Raw genomic sequence first — 17,402 nt, forward strand, 5'->3', positions numbered from 1 at the left:
CTGGTGGCACTAAGGATTGAACCCAGGGGTTCAATCCACTGATCTGCATACCCAAATCCTTTTATTTTAAGACAGGATTTTGCTAAATTGCTCAAGTAGGGCTTGAACTTTTGATCTTCCTGCCTCAACTTTGCAAACTGCTGTGATTACAAGTGTGTTAGCTGATTGTGTCAATTTGAGAAAGAAATGGCCAACTAAATTGGATCAGCATATTTCTGAGTGTGGCTGAAGGGACTTACTGAAGACAGAAGACCCACTGTGAATGACAGCAACCAATAGGCTTGCCACCTAAGGCTTGCTTCTGTTTCTTCTGAGCTCTAGTCTTCACCTTCACCTTGGACGTCATCTCCTGGCTTCCAGCAAGGACTCTTCAGCCTTCTGGCACAGACCCCTTGCCCTCCTGATACGGACTTGCACAGGGCACTACAGTGAGCTCCAGGCCTTGGACTGGATCCTTCAGATCTCTAGCACTAGACAGCCCTTTTGCACTCTTCCACACCTGACTGTGTGCAGCCATTGTAAGCCAATCTTGTAAATTCTTATGTATTTGTATATCTTGCATTACATCTGTTTCTGTAGTAAGCCCTGACTGATACAACAGGCATGTACCACATCCCCCTTCATACTTTATTTTCATTTTGCTTGCCTATACAGTGTTTTATGACTTATTTCTTATACTTCTGTAATAGCAAATAACAGAAAAAAATTCGTTTGGGGGGAATGACTGAATTTACAAGGCAAACTACAGAGATAAATATGAATTTATAATTACACCCACGACTTGTAATTAGTAACCCCGACTAAGGCACACCTGGTTCCTAACTTTGTAGTCCTCAACTCCCGACTGTGTGCTCCATCATGGACTGCATTTAGGCCAATGAAATGTTAACACATGAGGCAGCAAGAAAAACACCTGAGCATTTCTGTTTGCTCACTGACACATCTCTTCCTCACATGAGAATTTGGCCACTAGATGGATGTAAGAGACACATGGAAAGGAGCCAAGGCCACCCTAGTTTGGCAACATCCAGCCAACTGCCAACATGTGAGAGAGCCTAGCCCAGATCCACAACTGATTTCAGATGCATGAGCACATGCAATGTCACCATAATGCCTCAGATGTCATACCCCTGTGAGCAATTAGAAGGAGTCTACAGGTGCTTTGTTACCTGCATTACTGGGTCATTAGATAAGTGGGGTAAAACAAACAAAAAATAATAAATATACTGTATGGAGAAGAGGGGAAAAGGAGAACCAAAGAGAGAGGAGTTACATATTAACATAGTATTCCCGGATCCAGATTATCCTGTCCATGTTCCCAAAGATAAGCTAGAATGCTTGTAAATTAGAGCACACCATAGTCCATAACTCATTTATAGAACTTCTTGATTTCCAATTACTTTATTGAGGTACACACGTATTACAAAGTTCATCCATTTTCAGTTTTAAAATTTAAAGTTTAGGGAGTCCCATGAGGAAAAACTGAAAACATTGATAAGTAATATTGAAGACTATAAGGAGCTCTTTAAAGATTTTTTTGGGCTGGTGCATGCCTATAATCCTACCCCTCAGGAGGCTGAGGCAGGAGGATCGCAGTGAGTTTGAGGCCAGACTGGGCTAAATAGTGAGTTCAGGCTATCCTGAACTACATAGCAAGACCCTGTCTCAAAAACAAAACAAAACAGGGGATTTAGCTCAGTGGTTTCGCCACCTGCTGCACAAGCACAAGGACCCGAGTTCAATCCCCAGTACCAAAAAAAAATAAAGTAAATTTGGGCCTAGGATTTAGCTCAGTGGTTCTGCCACCTGGCCAGCAAGCACAAGGACCTGAGTTCAATTCCTGGTACCAAAAACAAAACAAAACAAATAAATAAGTAAATAAATAAAGATTTTTCTGGTTTTTTTTTTCGTTTGTTTTGTTTTTTGGACAAGGTCTTGCTAAATTGCCCAGGCTGGGCTTGAACTCACAAGCCTTTTGGCTCAGCCTACCTTCATAGCTGGGATTACAGTTGTACACCCCCAACTTGTCATATAAGCAGCTTTTTTTGAGTACCAGGAATTATTGAACCCAGCACCTTCACATTGAGCTACATCCTCAGTCCTTTCTATTTTTTGAGAGTGGGGCGTGCTAAGTTGCAAAATTGCCCAGGGGGAGCTTGAATTTGTAATTCTCCTTCCTCAACCTACCAGAAAGCTGGGATCACAGGCATATGGCACTATACCTGAATACAAGCAACTTTTAAAACAATTTCTTTCAGCAGCTCCTAACTTATCCCTAGAACATATCATTAGCTGAAAAGAAAAGCATCCTTGAATATAAATAAGGACAAGCTTGTGACATTGAATGAATGTTTTCTGGGAGTGATATGTATGACTTTTGATGAAGAGGTTATTCAATTCAATAAGCTAAAATCTATTTTATAAATCATATAATGAAATATTTATTCCAGCTGCAGTGAATCTTCATCTATTTTGCTCAACTTAAATGTTTAGTATTTTATGTTTTCTATTCAAAACAAAAAAATAATTAAGCTATATGCTTATTGGTAGATCAATTAGCTTTTAGCAATTTATTTATCCGCTTTTCTTTTATCAAATACACAAGGAAAGTATGAATATTGTGTCCAAACAAGGAATGGGGCTATTGCTAATTTTCTTTTTAAAACTTTTTTATTTTATTTCATTGTATTTTATTATTATTATTATTATTTTTGGTACTGGGGATCGAACTCGGCACCTTGTGCTTGCAAGGCAGGCGGTGGAACTACTGAGCTAAATCCCTGGCCCCAATTGCTAATTTTCATATGTGATATTTATTTAGCTATTCTGAAAAAACAAATACTGGTATTTGATGCATGATTCATATATTTAACAAGAGCAGATGCCTTTTATCATACTCATTACTCAACAGATGACTTACTTGCAATTTATCAACACATATTAGTGCATCATTTCAAAATAAGTAACAAAGAAATAGTGTATTTGTTTCATTTTGTTTTGTATCATAAAATGGAAAAGCCAATTACATTAGAGGTTTGTTATTTTAATCTTGTCTCTAATGGCTGGGCGTGGTGGCACAGGCCTATAGTCCCAGCCCTTGGGAGGCTGAGGCAGGAGGATTGCTGTGAATTTGAGGCCAGTCTAGGTTAAATAGTAAGTTCAAGGCCAGAATGGACTACATAGGGAGACCCTGTCTCAAAAAAAATAATAAAATAAAATAAATATCAATCTTGTCTGTAATAACGTTACCAGATGCTATCTGTAATTTTGTTTTATTTTTGCTATGTCTACTTCTGTGGTTTGTGATCTTTCTTGAAACACAGATGAACAAAAATTTGCACTGAAAATGAAATCTAGCCTGTGGCTAAATCATGTCACCATAAACTCACTTATAGAAGAGGTGTGCTGGGCTGGGGATTTAGGTCAGTGGTTTCCGCTGCCTGCTGCGCAAGTACAAGGACCCAAGTTCAATCCCCAGTACCAAAAAAATAAAAAATAATCAGAAAAGGTGTGCTGATCTTTAGAGAAAGTGAAACATAACAGCACCAACACTAATTAAGGACTTTAAATCAGGTACTGAGTTGGCTATTCGACCATAACATTTACCCTTAGCAATACACCTATGAGATGTGCATTACTTTTATCAAAGTGGAAGAGACTAAGCAGAGCTCAAGTATGTCACCTATTGCTGCACATGGCCTATACAAAGGCCAGAGTCAGAATCAGAACCAGACAGACCTCAAAACTTACGTCGTTGTCACTGTACCTCATAATCACTCTGTGTTGCTATCTTTTATCCCAGCAGAATTTGTTAGAAATGCAAGTTATTTAGCCCACCCAGACTTACTAAATAAGAGGGAGGGGCAGGAATCTAAGGAATTCTAACAAACATTCAAATTTGAGAACCACTGTTTAGCAGAAGAGAATTTCTAAGGGTTTTAAAAAATAATTTATCTAAACAGGGTGTGGTGGCCCAAACCTATAATCCCAGAACTAGGAGGCTGAGGCAAAAGGATCACCAGAAGTTCAAGGTCATTTTGGACTCTGTTAAAAAAAAGGGGAGGGGGCAGGGATTTAGCTCAGTGGTTCTGCCGCCTGCCTTCCAAGCGCAAGGTCCGGAGTTTGATCCCCAGGTAACCCCCACCCCCCAAAAAGAAGTCTGTCTTCACAAAGTATGATTTGTCTGGTTAGTTTGACAAAGACTAAATAAGCAGGTAAAGGTGTACACAGACCCTCATTCCCACCTTCTAGACTGTATTAACTCGATTATACTATATGACCTTTTCTTAAATTAGTAAAATCCACATCTCTCAGTTTTGACTAAAATACATTTAAATCAAATTGTAACAATAGCATTTTACCAAGAAATATTGTATTGGCAAATGTGCTTTAAGACTAACATTATTCCGGGCCAGGGATTTAGCTCAGTGGTGCCATGCCTGCATCAAAATCTCAAGGTACTGAGTTCCATCCTCAGTAACAAAAAACAAACAAACAAACAAACAACATCATTTCTATTTTCTCAACTTCTTTTGAGAACAGAGAACCAAACAAGGTGTCTCTAAGAGAAATAATAGCAGTCACTTGCTAAGTCTTGGTAATACCTTTTTGATACATTTCCCGCAAATGGAGGAAGTACATGGCTCCAATGACTAGGTAATGAATTTCTGCAAGTGGTGGTTTCCATTTTTCCCCCTTTGAAACAAATTTTAAAAGATCAATCAAGTGAAAGTTCATGTATTATTAAAAATAATTTCTTGAGAATAGAACCTATTAAGTTTTTTGCTTGTATGTCAGGAATGCAAAGAAATAGATAATACTGTTTTCTTTTTTTAATTAAAAAAAAATTTTTTAAACCCAACCACTCTTTTTATTTTACAAGTAATTTTACACAAAAGTATAGAGGCCAACATTCATGTACAAAAATAAGTTTAGCCATTTGTCATAAATACTCTACAGTTGTAATAGTAAATTCATTTTTCCCATCTCCTCATCGTTTGGCGCTCTGCTTCTCAGAAAGTTCTGCAGAGGTAGGGTCTGTTCCGGATTCTTACTCTTTTTCTTTTTCTTTTCTTTTCAGAAGCAGGTGCTTTTGTGTCTTGTGCTTTTTTCTTTTTCTTCAAACAACTAAGAGGATTGGGCACACTTATTTTCTTGCTTTTTTCTCTTCTTCGCTCAGGATTTTTCATTAAACCCTGTTCCTCTTTGAGTTGCTTTATACTCTCTTTCTCGTGCACTGAGACAAGCTGACTCAACTCTACTGCTTTAACAAAGGCGATTGTTTTGGGAGAAGGTTTGTCCAAGACTATAGTGTTCTGAAGAATAAACATGAGAGGAATTCCAGGCTTTTTCTTTACTTTCACAGATAAATTCTGATCCTGTGTTGCCACGAAATAATGGTGAGGATTTCCCTCTTCAACCATGGAAAGCAGACAGTCTGATCCACTCATTGCATTCTTGAAATGGGGACAGTTTCGACCTGGCATTTCTGTGCAGTTAGTTTTGCCCCATGTAAGTCCTTTCCCAATGTTTCTAACTCCTTTAATACACATCGGGACGTGCTCAGGTAGTGGGCCAGCTGCTCCCGCAGCTGGATGCGGCCCCGCAGTTGCGTTTGGCAGAAAGTGTGGTCCAGGAGAATCTGGTACGGCTCCCGGACTCCGAAATTGTTGCGAAAGAAGCCAAGATGCTTCTTGGAGTCTTTCTGCCCCGTGGATCTTCATTCTTGCTTAGGCGGACTGAGGCCACCCGGCCAGGAAGTGGCACCACGACCTTACCTATACTTTGATACTCGCGGCGCCGGTTACTCCCGGAGGTTTAGATAATACTGTTAAAGGAAACTTCTTTAGGTCCCATCCACATATATATTAAAGAAAACTTTCCAGTGCTTACATCTTTTATAAAAATAAAAATGAGGCATAGAATTGGTTTAATTAATTAAATTCTTAATAGTCTCATCTCATGAAGACATGCACTTCCAATATATTTTTACCTATTGTCGGTTTTTCAGATTTGTATTATATTGTTCTAATAAATTGTTTAAAACTAATAGTTATTAGGAGTCAATCCAGAAGAAATTTTTTAACACTTAAGACACATTCACAGGAAATTAAAATCTCAAATTTACACGTATGTGCATATTTTGTTGCAGAGAATTATAATGTTACACTCAATGGAAGAATTTTTAACAAAATATTACTTTAGAATAAAATTTTGGAGGGAGTAAAAATATGAGTTTTGACAAAGAAAACACAAAGAAAAAGGAACACTGTAAAATTTCTAACTGTTGGAGAATTTAAGTGTTTTTAACTGGATGATGGTAAATATATTACATCAAATATGTGGTGCTTAGTCTCCACTGCATACATTTGAAAGTGACATTTTATTTATTTTTTTTCATTAAGTTTATTGGTACATTTTAGGTATACAATACAGTTACATTCATCATTGGGATCTTGTACCTTTACATGATGTAACTTAGTTCCATTTTTTTCCCCATTTCCCTCCCCTCCCTTCACCCCCTCCACCCTTCCCTATATACAAAGACTTTGTTTCCCTGTTTTCCTTTTCTCATATCTTTCCTTTTCCCTTCTTTCCTTTCCCCTACCCTTCCCACTTCCCCAACTCCTTTAGACCTTTTCTTCCTATTTCACATTATCAATTATATCATTTGACCCTTATTTACACTTTTAGTTTTTCACACCAGAGAAACTATTTGGTATTTACACATGTGTGTCCTATTTATTTCACTTAAGAGTATCACCTCAATGTGCATCCATTTAGCTATAAATGTCTCTAGTTTCTCATTCTTTATGGCTGAATAGTACTCTATTTTTATAGAAAAACCACATCTTCTTTATCCAGTCTCCAGTTGATGGGCATTTGGGCTGTTTCCAAGTTTTAGCTATTACAAACTGTGCTGCTATAAATATAAATATGGTTGTGCATATAACACTGTGGTATGATTCTTTTAATTCTTTTGGAAACATACCCAGCTACCTCATCTTTGACAAAGGAGCCAAACATCCTCACTGGAGGAAAGATAGCCTCTTTAATAAATGATGTTGGACCAGGCTGATATTGTAATATGTTTCAGTTTGCTAGTATTTTGTGAGGATTTTTATATCTATAGTATCTTCACCATTGAAATTGGCCTGTAATTATCTTCTACTGTGGATTTCTTATCTGGCTTTGATATCATAGTAATGGTGATATATATATATATATATATAAATGAGTTTGGAAGTATTTCCTCTTCCTTAAGCATGGGGAACAGTTTGAGACACACTGGTGCTGATTCCTTTTTAGATATTTGATAGAATTCAGTATATGTGCTGCCAAAGCGAGCACAAGATATTTGATACAATTCATATGTGATGGGCTCATGACCTGGGCTTTTTGTTGTTGGGAATGTTTTGTTTACTGATTTAACAGATGAATTGTTACTGGTTTAGATTTTCTTTCTTTACAGTTCAGTCATGACGAGTTTATATTTTTCAGGAAGTTATACATTTTTTCTTGTTTATTAAATTTGTTGGTATATACTTGTTGACTGTAGTGTCTTATGATGCCTCAAACTCCCATGGTATCAGTTGTAGTGTGATTAGTGGACATTATATTTTTCATATAAGAGGGCAATTTGTTTCTATGCAAAAAGGAACTAATTAATGTGATTTTTTAAAAACATTAACATTTTTCACTGAAAAAAAAAATACACGGTGTTGGAAAAACTGGATTTCAACCTGCCAAAGATTAAAACTAGACCCCTCCCTATCTTTCACCATGGACTAAAATAAAATCGAAGTGGATTAAAGATCTAAATATTAAAAGAGAAACACTAAACTTGCTGGAAGGTAAGTTAGGTAGAACTCTCGAAGACATTGGCATAGGAAAAGATTTTATGAACAAATCTTCAGTAGCACGGGAACTTGCACAAAGAATCAACAACTGGGATCTCATCTTATTAAAAAGCTTCTGCACTGCAAGAGAAACCACCAACAGAGGTAAGAGACAACCTGCAATGTGGGAAAAATTTTTTTACCAGCTGTTCCTCAGACAAAGGTCTACTATCTAGAATATATAAAGAACTCAAAAAAAATCAGACCCCCCAAATATAAAAACCTGATTCAAAAGTGGGCATCTGAAATGAACAGACATTTCTCAGACAAACAAGTGAAAGCGGCAAATAACTGTATGAAAAAATGTTCAACATCACTGGTCATTCGAGAGATGCAGATGAAAACAACACTGAGATTTCACCTCACTCCAGAAAGAATGGCTGCTATCAAGAAATCAACCTGGACCTGGGATTTAGCTCATTGGTTCTGCTGCCTGCTGCGTAAGCACAAGGACCTGAGTTCGATCCCCAGTACCAATAAATAAATAAATAAATAAAAGAAATCAACCAATAACAATTGCTGGCAGGGTTATGGGGAGAAAGGAACCCTTCTTCATTGTTGGTGGGAGTGCAGGCTGGTGCAACCACTGTGGAAATCAATATGGAGATACCTCAAAAAGCTAGGATTAGAGGTCCCATTTGACCCAGCTATCCCTCTGCTGGGTATCTTTCCAAAAGTGACATTTTATTTTTATAAAAAAATAACATTTATAAGATGCAGGAATCATATACTTTCCAACTTTTTAGACTCATGATGAAGAGTTCTAGATATATGTCAACCTTAAAATGTATGAGAGAGGGCCAGAATGAAGCTCAGTGGCACAGAGCCTGCCTGGCAAGCTCGAGGCCCTGAGTTTGATTCCTAGTACTAAAAAAAAAAAAAAAAAAATGTATGAGAGAATACAATACAAGAATTACAAAATTTATTTAGTGATGCCAGTAAAAACATTTGAAGACTACAGTAATAATTTAAATGTGATTGTGTGATTTCACAGTCACTTTTAGCAGAGAACCAGCGGAAAGATTAGATTTCTACTATAGTGTAATGTCTGCCCTCTTCTTACACAAGTCCACTAGCAAAAAGAACTATTTGGAAAATATCTGCAGAGAGGTACAAAACGTGAAGCTTGTGATAAATGGGGTTAATGCTGCATTCAGCAGTTTAATGATCAGGATCATAAATCATATTTTAAGACTTTTCATGAGACATGGCTGATGACTGGCATTTGGCCCTCCAAAATACCCTCTAAGGGACAGAGTCACAGGTAGAAGCCTCAGCTTGAGCAAGAAGGCAAGACATAGTACCCAACCATTAATCAGTTTCTAGGGATGATTTGTAAACTGGTAGGCATCAGGGATCAAGGTGAAATTGCTGGGCTATCTTAAAAAGTATGTGGGGACCAGGATTTGGGGATTAGGGTATACCACACTCAGAAAAGAGAGGGGCAGGAAGTCACTGGACAGGCTTGTTCAGAGGTGTTACCACTTGTAAAGCGTAAGGATGAGGTGACCAAATGTTCCAGTTTGACTGGATAGTCAAGTTAATGTTTGCTGTCACAGTATAATTATTAACAGTCCCCCCTTTCAGTCCCAAACTATCTTAACTAGACTGTAAATTATATGTAATTTATATACTGTAAAAGTTTGTTCTTGGGCTGGGGATTTAGCTCAGAGGTTCTGTTGGCTGCCTTGCAAACCCAAGGTCCAGAGTTCAATCCCTGGTACCAAAAAAAAAAAAAAGTTTGTTCTCAATTTTTCTTTTTATCTAGTTATGGACCAGTAGTGAACAGTTCAAGGACTAGCCCCAGTCTGTAGGCCAACATTTTGAAGCAGAACAGTTCTAAGGAGTCAGACTAAGATTCTAGCAAGACATCCTTACTCTGGTGCTTAATGATTGCTTGCTCAGGTAAACAATCCTCAAGTACTAAGGCCAGAGTCCTAGATTTGGTTCCTGTGTGGATGTGTTGTAGCTTTCTGGTGTTCCCTAGACACAGATCACATTTCTAAGGTCATAGACCAAGGTTCCGTGACCACAGTTTACATCCACCTAAGAGTTATGGAGGAATGGAATAAAAGACCTCAAGAGTACATGCCTAAGAATGGGACAGGAACAATCACATGGTTGTCTCTGATTGTTTCAGGAAACCCAATATATATTTCATGTCAATTATAACAAATACATCTTAGTTCAATTTTTAAGTGCTGAATCCAATCAATACATGATTTTCAACACGAAAAGGTTTAGTCCCACCCTAAGAAGGCAACTGACTAGATAGATGTCCCTTAGCTTCTCCCAACAACCCATTAAAATTCCTTAAATGACCCAGTAAAGGATGAAGACTTATAATACTGTTTATCTGAAGACGAATAAACAGAAAAAAAGGACAAGCACTTCATATGTCTATGAAAATATTTTACGGCACATAAAAGGAGCCATGCATGGTGGCACACGCCTGTAATCCCACCACTTGGGAGGCTGAGGCGGGAGGATCATATCAAGTATGAGGCCAGCTTGGGCTCCATAGGGAGTTCAAGGCTAGCCTGAACTACATAGGAAGGCCCTGACTCAAAAAACAAAACAAAACAAGACAAAAAACATATAAAAGGAAAACACAGCACTTAAGATGCAGAAAAAGACCATTCTTCAGAATAAGATTTACTGAAGGTAATATATGGGGAAAAAACATCTACTAAGGACACCGGATTAGGTAATGGACATCTGTAAGGAAATTAAAGCGAAGAATATAAAATTGAAGTAGTAAAAAGCTGAATGGTGTGGGGAGTGAACTTTTGAAGCTCTCAGAAAGTGGAGGAGTTGGGAGTGAATATAGATAGTTCAGGGACAGAGTATGTGCTTAGCCTGTGCAAGGGCTTGGTCTCAAGGCATAGTTTTGGCTTGTAAAGGATACTTACAAACTGGTGAACGAACAGGAAAATGTTCAACCTCCCTAATTTAAACGTAACAATAAGCACCATCTCTAACAAAATATGATTTTCTTTTTAAACAGCATAAATTCAGAGTTGGTCAGAGTATGGATATGTTTAGGATTTAATGCCTTTATTTTGTTTTCACCCAGTATCAGGGATCAAACTCATGACCTTGTGCTTGTGAGGCAAGCATGGTGCCACGGAGCCAAATTTTCAGCCCCAGCCTTCTTTTAAGACCAAAGCTTCCTTGAAGGCTGGGAGTCTATCTTTTGTTGATTAAAATAACCTTTCAAGTGTCTAACACATGGTAGGTGCTTAATAAAATATATATCATCTAAGTCAATGAGTGGAAAACAAATCAGTATAACTATCTTGGAAGCTATGCTGTCTCTCTAGCTGTTAAAACATTCATGTTTTGACTCAGTTATTCCATTTATAAAAACATAGGCTTAGAAAAAAAATCAAACTAGCACATAACAGGATGTTCAGTCTAATCATATACATGAGACCAAAAATTTAAAATAAAACAAAAAACAATTGGCAGTTAAGAACTGACCACTGAGTTCAAGGCCAGCTTGAACTACATAATGAGACTCCGTCTCAAAACAACAACAACAAAAAAGAACTGACTATTAAACAGCCATTAAAATACTGTTTTTAGAGCATATATAATGATGTGGGAAACTATTAAAAAATAACTTGCAAATATACAGTACAATTTAATAAGGTTTAAAATGTATTGATATATGGGGAAAATTCTCAAAAGGAAATTAATAAAAACGTCAATAACTGTGGTCTCTGGTAGAATTACAGCTGAATTTCTAATTTTTTCTTTGTACTTCTTTCATAATGACCATACAATTCCTTTTCTAATCAGAAAACAAAACCAAACCAAGATATATTGTTTTTTCTGCCATTTTTCTTTGTTTTTTTGAGATAGAATCTTCCTATGTAGCCCGGGCTGCCTTGAATTCACTATGTAATCCAGGGTGGCCTTGAAATCCCAGGGATCCTCCTGCTTCAGCCTCCCCCCTAGTGCTGGGATTATAGGTGTGGGCCACCATGCCCAGTGTGTTTGTGTGTAAATTTGTGAGGCTTATTAAGAGTACTGAAGATTGAACCCAGGCCCTTGCACTGAGTTCCATCCCCAGCCCTTCTTATTTTTAAAAATTTATTAAATTTTGGGCCAGGGATTTAGCTCAGTGGTTCTGTTGCCCACCTCGCAAGCACAACGTTCCAAGTTCGATCCCCGGTACCAAAAAAAGAGAAAAACTTATTAAATTTATTGGTACATTTTAGAGATACAAAGACAAGAGTGATTGTTAACAAGTTCTCTTCTGCTAAACAGTGATTCTCAAACTTGAATGTTTGTTAGAATTCCTTGGGTTCCTGCCCTCTTGGACTACTACCCTCTTATTTAGTAAGTCTGGGTGGGCTCAATAACTTGCATTTCTAATGGTGTTTTTTTTTTGGTACTGGGAATCGAACTTGGGACCTTGCGCTTTTGATGCAGGCGGTGGAACCACTGAGCTAAATCCCCGGCCCAATAACTTGCATTTCTAACAAATTCTGCTGGGATAAAAGACAGCAACACAGAGTGATTATGAGGTACAGTGACAATGACGTAAGTTTTGAGGTCTGTCTGGTTCTGATTCTGACTCTGGCCTTTGTATAGGCCATGCGTAGCAATAGGTGACATACTTGAGCTCTGCTTAGTCTCTTCCACTATGATAAAATTAATGCACATCTCATAGGTGTATTGCTAAAGTTAAATGATATGGTTGAATATCCAACTCAGTACCTGACTTATTTAAAGTCCTTAGTTAGTGTTGGTGCTCTTATCTTTGACTTCCTCTGAAGATGCAGCACACCTTTTCTATAAGTGAGTTTATGGTGACATGATTTAGTTACACCACAGGTCCTATCATTTCCTCTACCTCTAACAAGACATACATGTCCATCTGTTACTAACAAAATCTTCATTGTTCAGCATGGTGGCACACACCTATAAATCCAGCTACTTGGGAGCCTGTAGCAGTAACACGAGTTTGAGGCCAGCCTCGGCACTTCTATCTCAAAAAATAAAGGGCAGGGGATTTAGCTCAGAGGTTTTGCCGCCTGCTGTGCAAGTGCAAGGCCCCGAGTTCGATCTCCGGTACCAAAAAAAAAATAAATAAATAAATAAAGTGAAAAGTGCTGGGGGTGCAGCTCAGTGCTAGAGTGCTTGTGTAATATATACAGAACCTGAGATTTTATCTCCAATATCGCAAAAAAATAAAAACAATTTTATTGTTCATCTATAAAGTTAGGGATAATACTATGTATAACAGTGTCTATCTACTTTGATGCAACAGATAGTAGTATCCATTGTGCAAGGATGAAGATTAAATAAAGTAATATGCTAAGTGCTTTTAGTACGGTAATTCACATATGGAAGATATATACAGTAGTAAATTCAGTTCCCTTTCCCAATTTTTTAAATCAGGAATTTATCCACATTCTCTTAGACCTACTTCAAAAGCTCACCTGATGTAGAATACTTAAATCTTTCCACCTCAGATTCCTATTTTGTGTCACTGTTACTTTGAAGTCAATTAATTGGTAAAACACACTCTATATTGCATTTGATGGTTAAGGAGATAAGAAGAAGACTTGTTTCTGACTTCAGTGTACTTGATTGAGGTGGTTATATACTGTATATAGAAACTTGAATAGAAAAGTAAGCCAAAGTGGGGTAAATTATACAGAAAGGAAGTGTAGAAGTTTCAAGATTATAGTGGTTGATTTGTAATTATTTTGTACTCAAGAACTAGTCAGTTACTGTCAGTGTGACCTAGGGCAAGTAAGTCACTTACCTCTGTGCTTCATTTCCTCATCTCTAAAATGAGTATAGTATAGTATCCTATTTCAAAAAGTTTAGATGATTAAATAACCTATTATATAATGTAAAAAAACCGTAGACTTGTTATTGCTATTAGTCTCAGAGAATGGAAGGAAAGGAAGCCAGTCTTCTGCTTTTAAAAATTTATTTTAAAATCTCCCTCCTCAGATTCTGTTCAAAGTATCCAGGTGGGTATACAATAAATACATGTTAGCTACGTTAATATTATTGGAAGTTTTTGTATTCCTGAAGTGAGACTTGAAATTCATGCAAATCTGGCCTTGATCGAATACTAGGAACCACTCCCCCCTCCAAAAAAAACCCCAAAACAAACAACCAAAAAAACCATGATACAGCAACAGGACCTAATGGATATATGACCTGACAGATCTTTTAAAAAAATCAGTCAAGACTAACACGTGCTGAGAAAGATGGGGGTCAATGAGCTCAATACCAAATGAGCTTTCTCATCTATTTTAAGAGCTATTTCAAACTTCCTTAGACAAAAATCTAGCCTTTTAAGGAAGGTGCAGAGAACATGCCTCTGTGGGCTTCCTTTGAAGGAATGTTTTAGTAGGTGCTGCATTTCACCCTGGAGGGGGCTGCATGAATTTGTGAACTGCGGTGGCAACGTTGTGACTCCGGAAGAAAAGATGCTATCTATACAGGGAGTTTAATTACAATGGCACTACTTGAAACAAGAAGCCGCAACGGTAGCTACACCGCCACCACTAGCCCAGCCCAGCTCAGCTGAATATTGAGATTAGAGAAAACAAGAACCATTTTCTCCTGGGGCACCTTTTTCTATTCTCTTTAAATGCTTGCTGAAGAAATTCTGGGATGAATTACAAGCCAACAAGGCTGTCACAGCATTAGCGAGTGGGGAGAGCTGGTGGACGTGACCAGTAACTTATATTCAGGTACTAGAAAAATTATCGATTGGGGGGGGCAGGAATTTAGTACTACCTTCAGCATCATCTACCAGAAGATCTATGGGTACCAACCGCGTTCCAATCTTCCACCTTTGACAGATGCAAATCATCTCCCCCTACCCCTTAGGCGATATCTGGGTAAAACATCAAGGGAAGAATCTTGAAGCGAATTAAAGAAATAACAGGTCTGCTTAGGGTTCTCGTGTGGAAGGGGGTCAGTGAGGATTAGGTCCACCCATAGCGTCAACAAAGGTGGAAGAATTAAAGGTCACTGTAGGATGACAAGCCCCAAAGTTTGAGGTCGAGCCAACGGGCTGTCTCCTGGTCCCCTTGGGATCTGCCCTACACAAAGTCTTCGGCAGTTTGTCGGTCGGTATCTCGTCCGTAGATTTCCGGACCAGACACTGTCTTCCTGGCGTTCTCACAGCGCCTAGCTCAGGGATAAAGACAGAGTTGACTCTGCATCACCTTCGAGCAAAAAAGCAGCTTCGAGATTGGGGGGTGAAAAGGCACGGATTTTCTTTCTTTTAGGGCCGGCGTTCCGGTGTGGCCCGAACCAGCGGTCAGCACAATGTTGCCATCCCCTCTCTCGTCCTCCTTGTCCTCATGTGACGTGGCGATGCCCCTAAGGACCAATCTGGGGCAAAATGGTTAAGCTGCGTCCTTCAGGTGTCAGCCTTGATGCTTTTGGAAACCACAATCCCCAGCGTTCCTTGTGCCAGAAGACCAGGACACAAATAAGATGGCTCCAGAAGGGTGGAACACGCAGGAGGGGTAAAACCTAGTCCCTTGCAGTTTCTTTACCGGATGTGTTTAAATAACCGAATCGCCACTTATGCACCACCCCACTAATCACCTTCCAGGCCGTAGAGGCCGAGGCTGACGCCGCTCCCGCTCTTCCAGGAGCATTCTGGGAGTTGTAGTACAGTCACCCCGGCTGCGCTGAACTACCTTTCCCAGGATGTGCTGCGCCCGGACCATAGCAACGTTCTTTTCCAAGACTCTCTCTGTACTGAGACCCCTAACTCCCAGACCCCCTTTCCCGGTCCTCTTCTCGCCATCGGCTCCTTCCCGTTTGTCGCTACAGAGTGGCGGTCGCGGGAGCGGCCCCGGGGCCGGGCCGCACCGCTCCAAGAGGCACTTCCGGCGGCGGTTCACTTCCTGGTTGGGTGGATGGAGCCGGGCGGGAGCGCGCGCGGGGGAGGGGCGGCGGGTCAGTCTCCGCCGGGCGCACGGGGGATCAGCTGGCTGGCGGGCGCCGATCGCGGCCCCGGCTCTGGCTGCAGCGCCACCTCCTCTCCGCGTCGCAGGCCGGCTCAGCGGCTGTGACAATGTTGCGGGGCTGGTAACTGGGCGCCGGCCGCTGAGCATTCTCAAGTGGGTGCCGCGGGGATGCTGCCTGGAGGGGCAACTGGGGAACCCGGGAGGCGGGGGAGGCAGTGCCTGGTAGGGTCGGGGCTGCTTAGGGCGGCCCGAATCCCTCCTTTATCCTAGCCCCGGGCACGGGGATCTGGGGTCCTGGGGGCGGGGATGCGTTTTCAACCCAGGGTTTTTCTCGCTAGGGAAAATGCATGAAGCGTTTCCCCAGGATGATGGCTTTTGCTACCCTTAGGAGTCAGTTGAATTTTTAAGTGTGTTACTGATTCATCCTCTCTTTGCCTCTGTCATCACAGGTTTAAACTTACACGAATCGCTCTCTGGAGGAGGAGGAGACCCGCCGCGCGATTGACACGCGTATTCCTATAGGCATCCTCCTCCCTCAGCTCCCACCCCCAAGGCCGGATTCGGGTTGGCTTCTCTGCGAGCTGAAATCCGAGAAGAAATCTTTAGATCTATTTTCTTAAAAAAGGAAAAAAAAAAAATCTAGAAATCATTGGCATTTTGCTTTGCTGCTTCTTATTTGCAAGATGAAGAAGTTTTTCGACTCCCGGAGAGAGCAGGGCGGCTCTGGCCTGGGCTCCGGCTCCAGCGGAGGAGGGGGCAGCACCTCCGGTCTGGGCAGTGGCTACATTGGAAGGGTCTTTGGCATCGGGCGACAGCAGGTCACTGTGGACGAGGTGTTGGCAGAAGGTACGATGGAACTCAGTGCGCCGTAAATTAAAATCTTGTGCTGATGTGGCAAGACTCTGGTGTCTAGTTGTTGAATCTATGAATGGGTTTTGACCAATTGACCCACCCTTCCCCCTTCACTGTCCCTGTGAGTCATTGTCCTTGAGAGATTTAAACTGAGATTGGAAAGTGACAGAGTATAAAGGGGTGGGGTGGGGGTTGTTGAAATTGTTTACCTCAGTGGCTTTTTATTTTAGAAAAAAAGGATTGAGAAGCCTTCGTCTTTCCCTCCCTGAATTATGCGGATCAGACAGAAATTGGATGTGTGAAAGTGTAAAGCTTTACATGAAATGCTGGGTGGTGGGCTTGTTATCTAATAAAACTTGAAATATTGATGTGACGGCTGAAGGATGGGATGGGGGGATCTTGAAGAGGAGAGATGGGTTTCTCCTACCCAACTTTCCCACTTCCATAAGTAGACATTGAGAGGAAAAGATTTTCAGGGAATAGGAATGTGTTTGTCTGAGTCAAGGTTCTTGGTGGATTTGACTGGGTTTGTTTTGTAGCCCAACTGTAATCAGATCCCCAGGATGTAGCTAAAATAACAGAAATCAGATGAAATGAATGTGATTATTCTGAATTCAGTCTCGTAAGCCACTCTTCTTGTTTTAGTTTTTATTAAGGATAACTTCAGAGTGGCTCTGATTTTGTTTTT

The 17,402-nt window shown here is 40.1% G+C and overlaps 1 protein-coding gene across 9 annotated transcripts in view; it reads left to right on the forward strand.

Moving 5' to 3' along the window:
• The first annotated feature begins 15,823 nt into the window (after positions 1-15,823).
• Aak1 (AP2 associated kinase 1) overlaps positions 15,824-17,402 on the forward strand; it is a 160,484-nt gene continuing 158,905 nt past the window's right edge. For 6 of the 9 annotated variants that reach the window (XM_087216264.1, XM_087216265.1, XM_087216266.1 and 3 more), the window contains exons 1-2: positions 15,825-16,015; positions 16,312-16,708. In XM_087216264.1, coding sequence (XP_087072390.1) covers positions 16,546-16,708 — 163 coding nt within the window. In that variant the 5' untranslated portion in view covers positions 15,825-16,015; positions 16,312-16,545. Of the gene's footprint in view, positions 16,016-16,311; positions 16,709-17,402 lie in introns of all 9 variants that reach the window. The other 3 variants (XM_087216259.1, XM_087216262.1, XM_087216261.1) reach the window with 1 other exon arrangement.

This window comes from Heterocephalus glaber, unplaced genomic scaffold, assembly GCF_053883595.1.
Source record: "Heterocephalus glaber isolate CG9 unplaced genomic scaffold, H.glaber_assembly_v1.0 deba00001457, whole genome shotgun sequence".
Taxonomy (NCBI): domain Eukaryota; kingdom Metazoa; phylum Chordata; class Mammalia; order Rodentia; family Bathyergidae; genus Heterocephalus; species Heterocephalus glaber.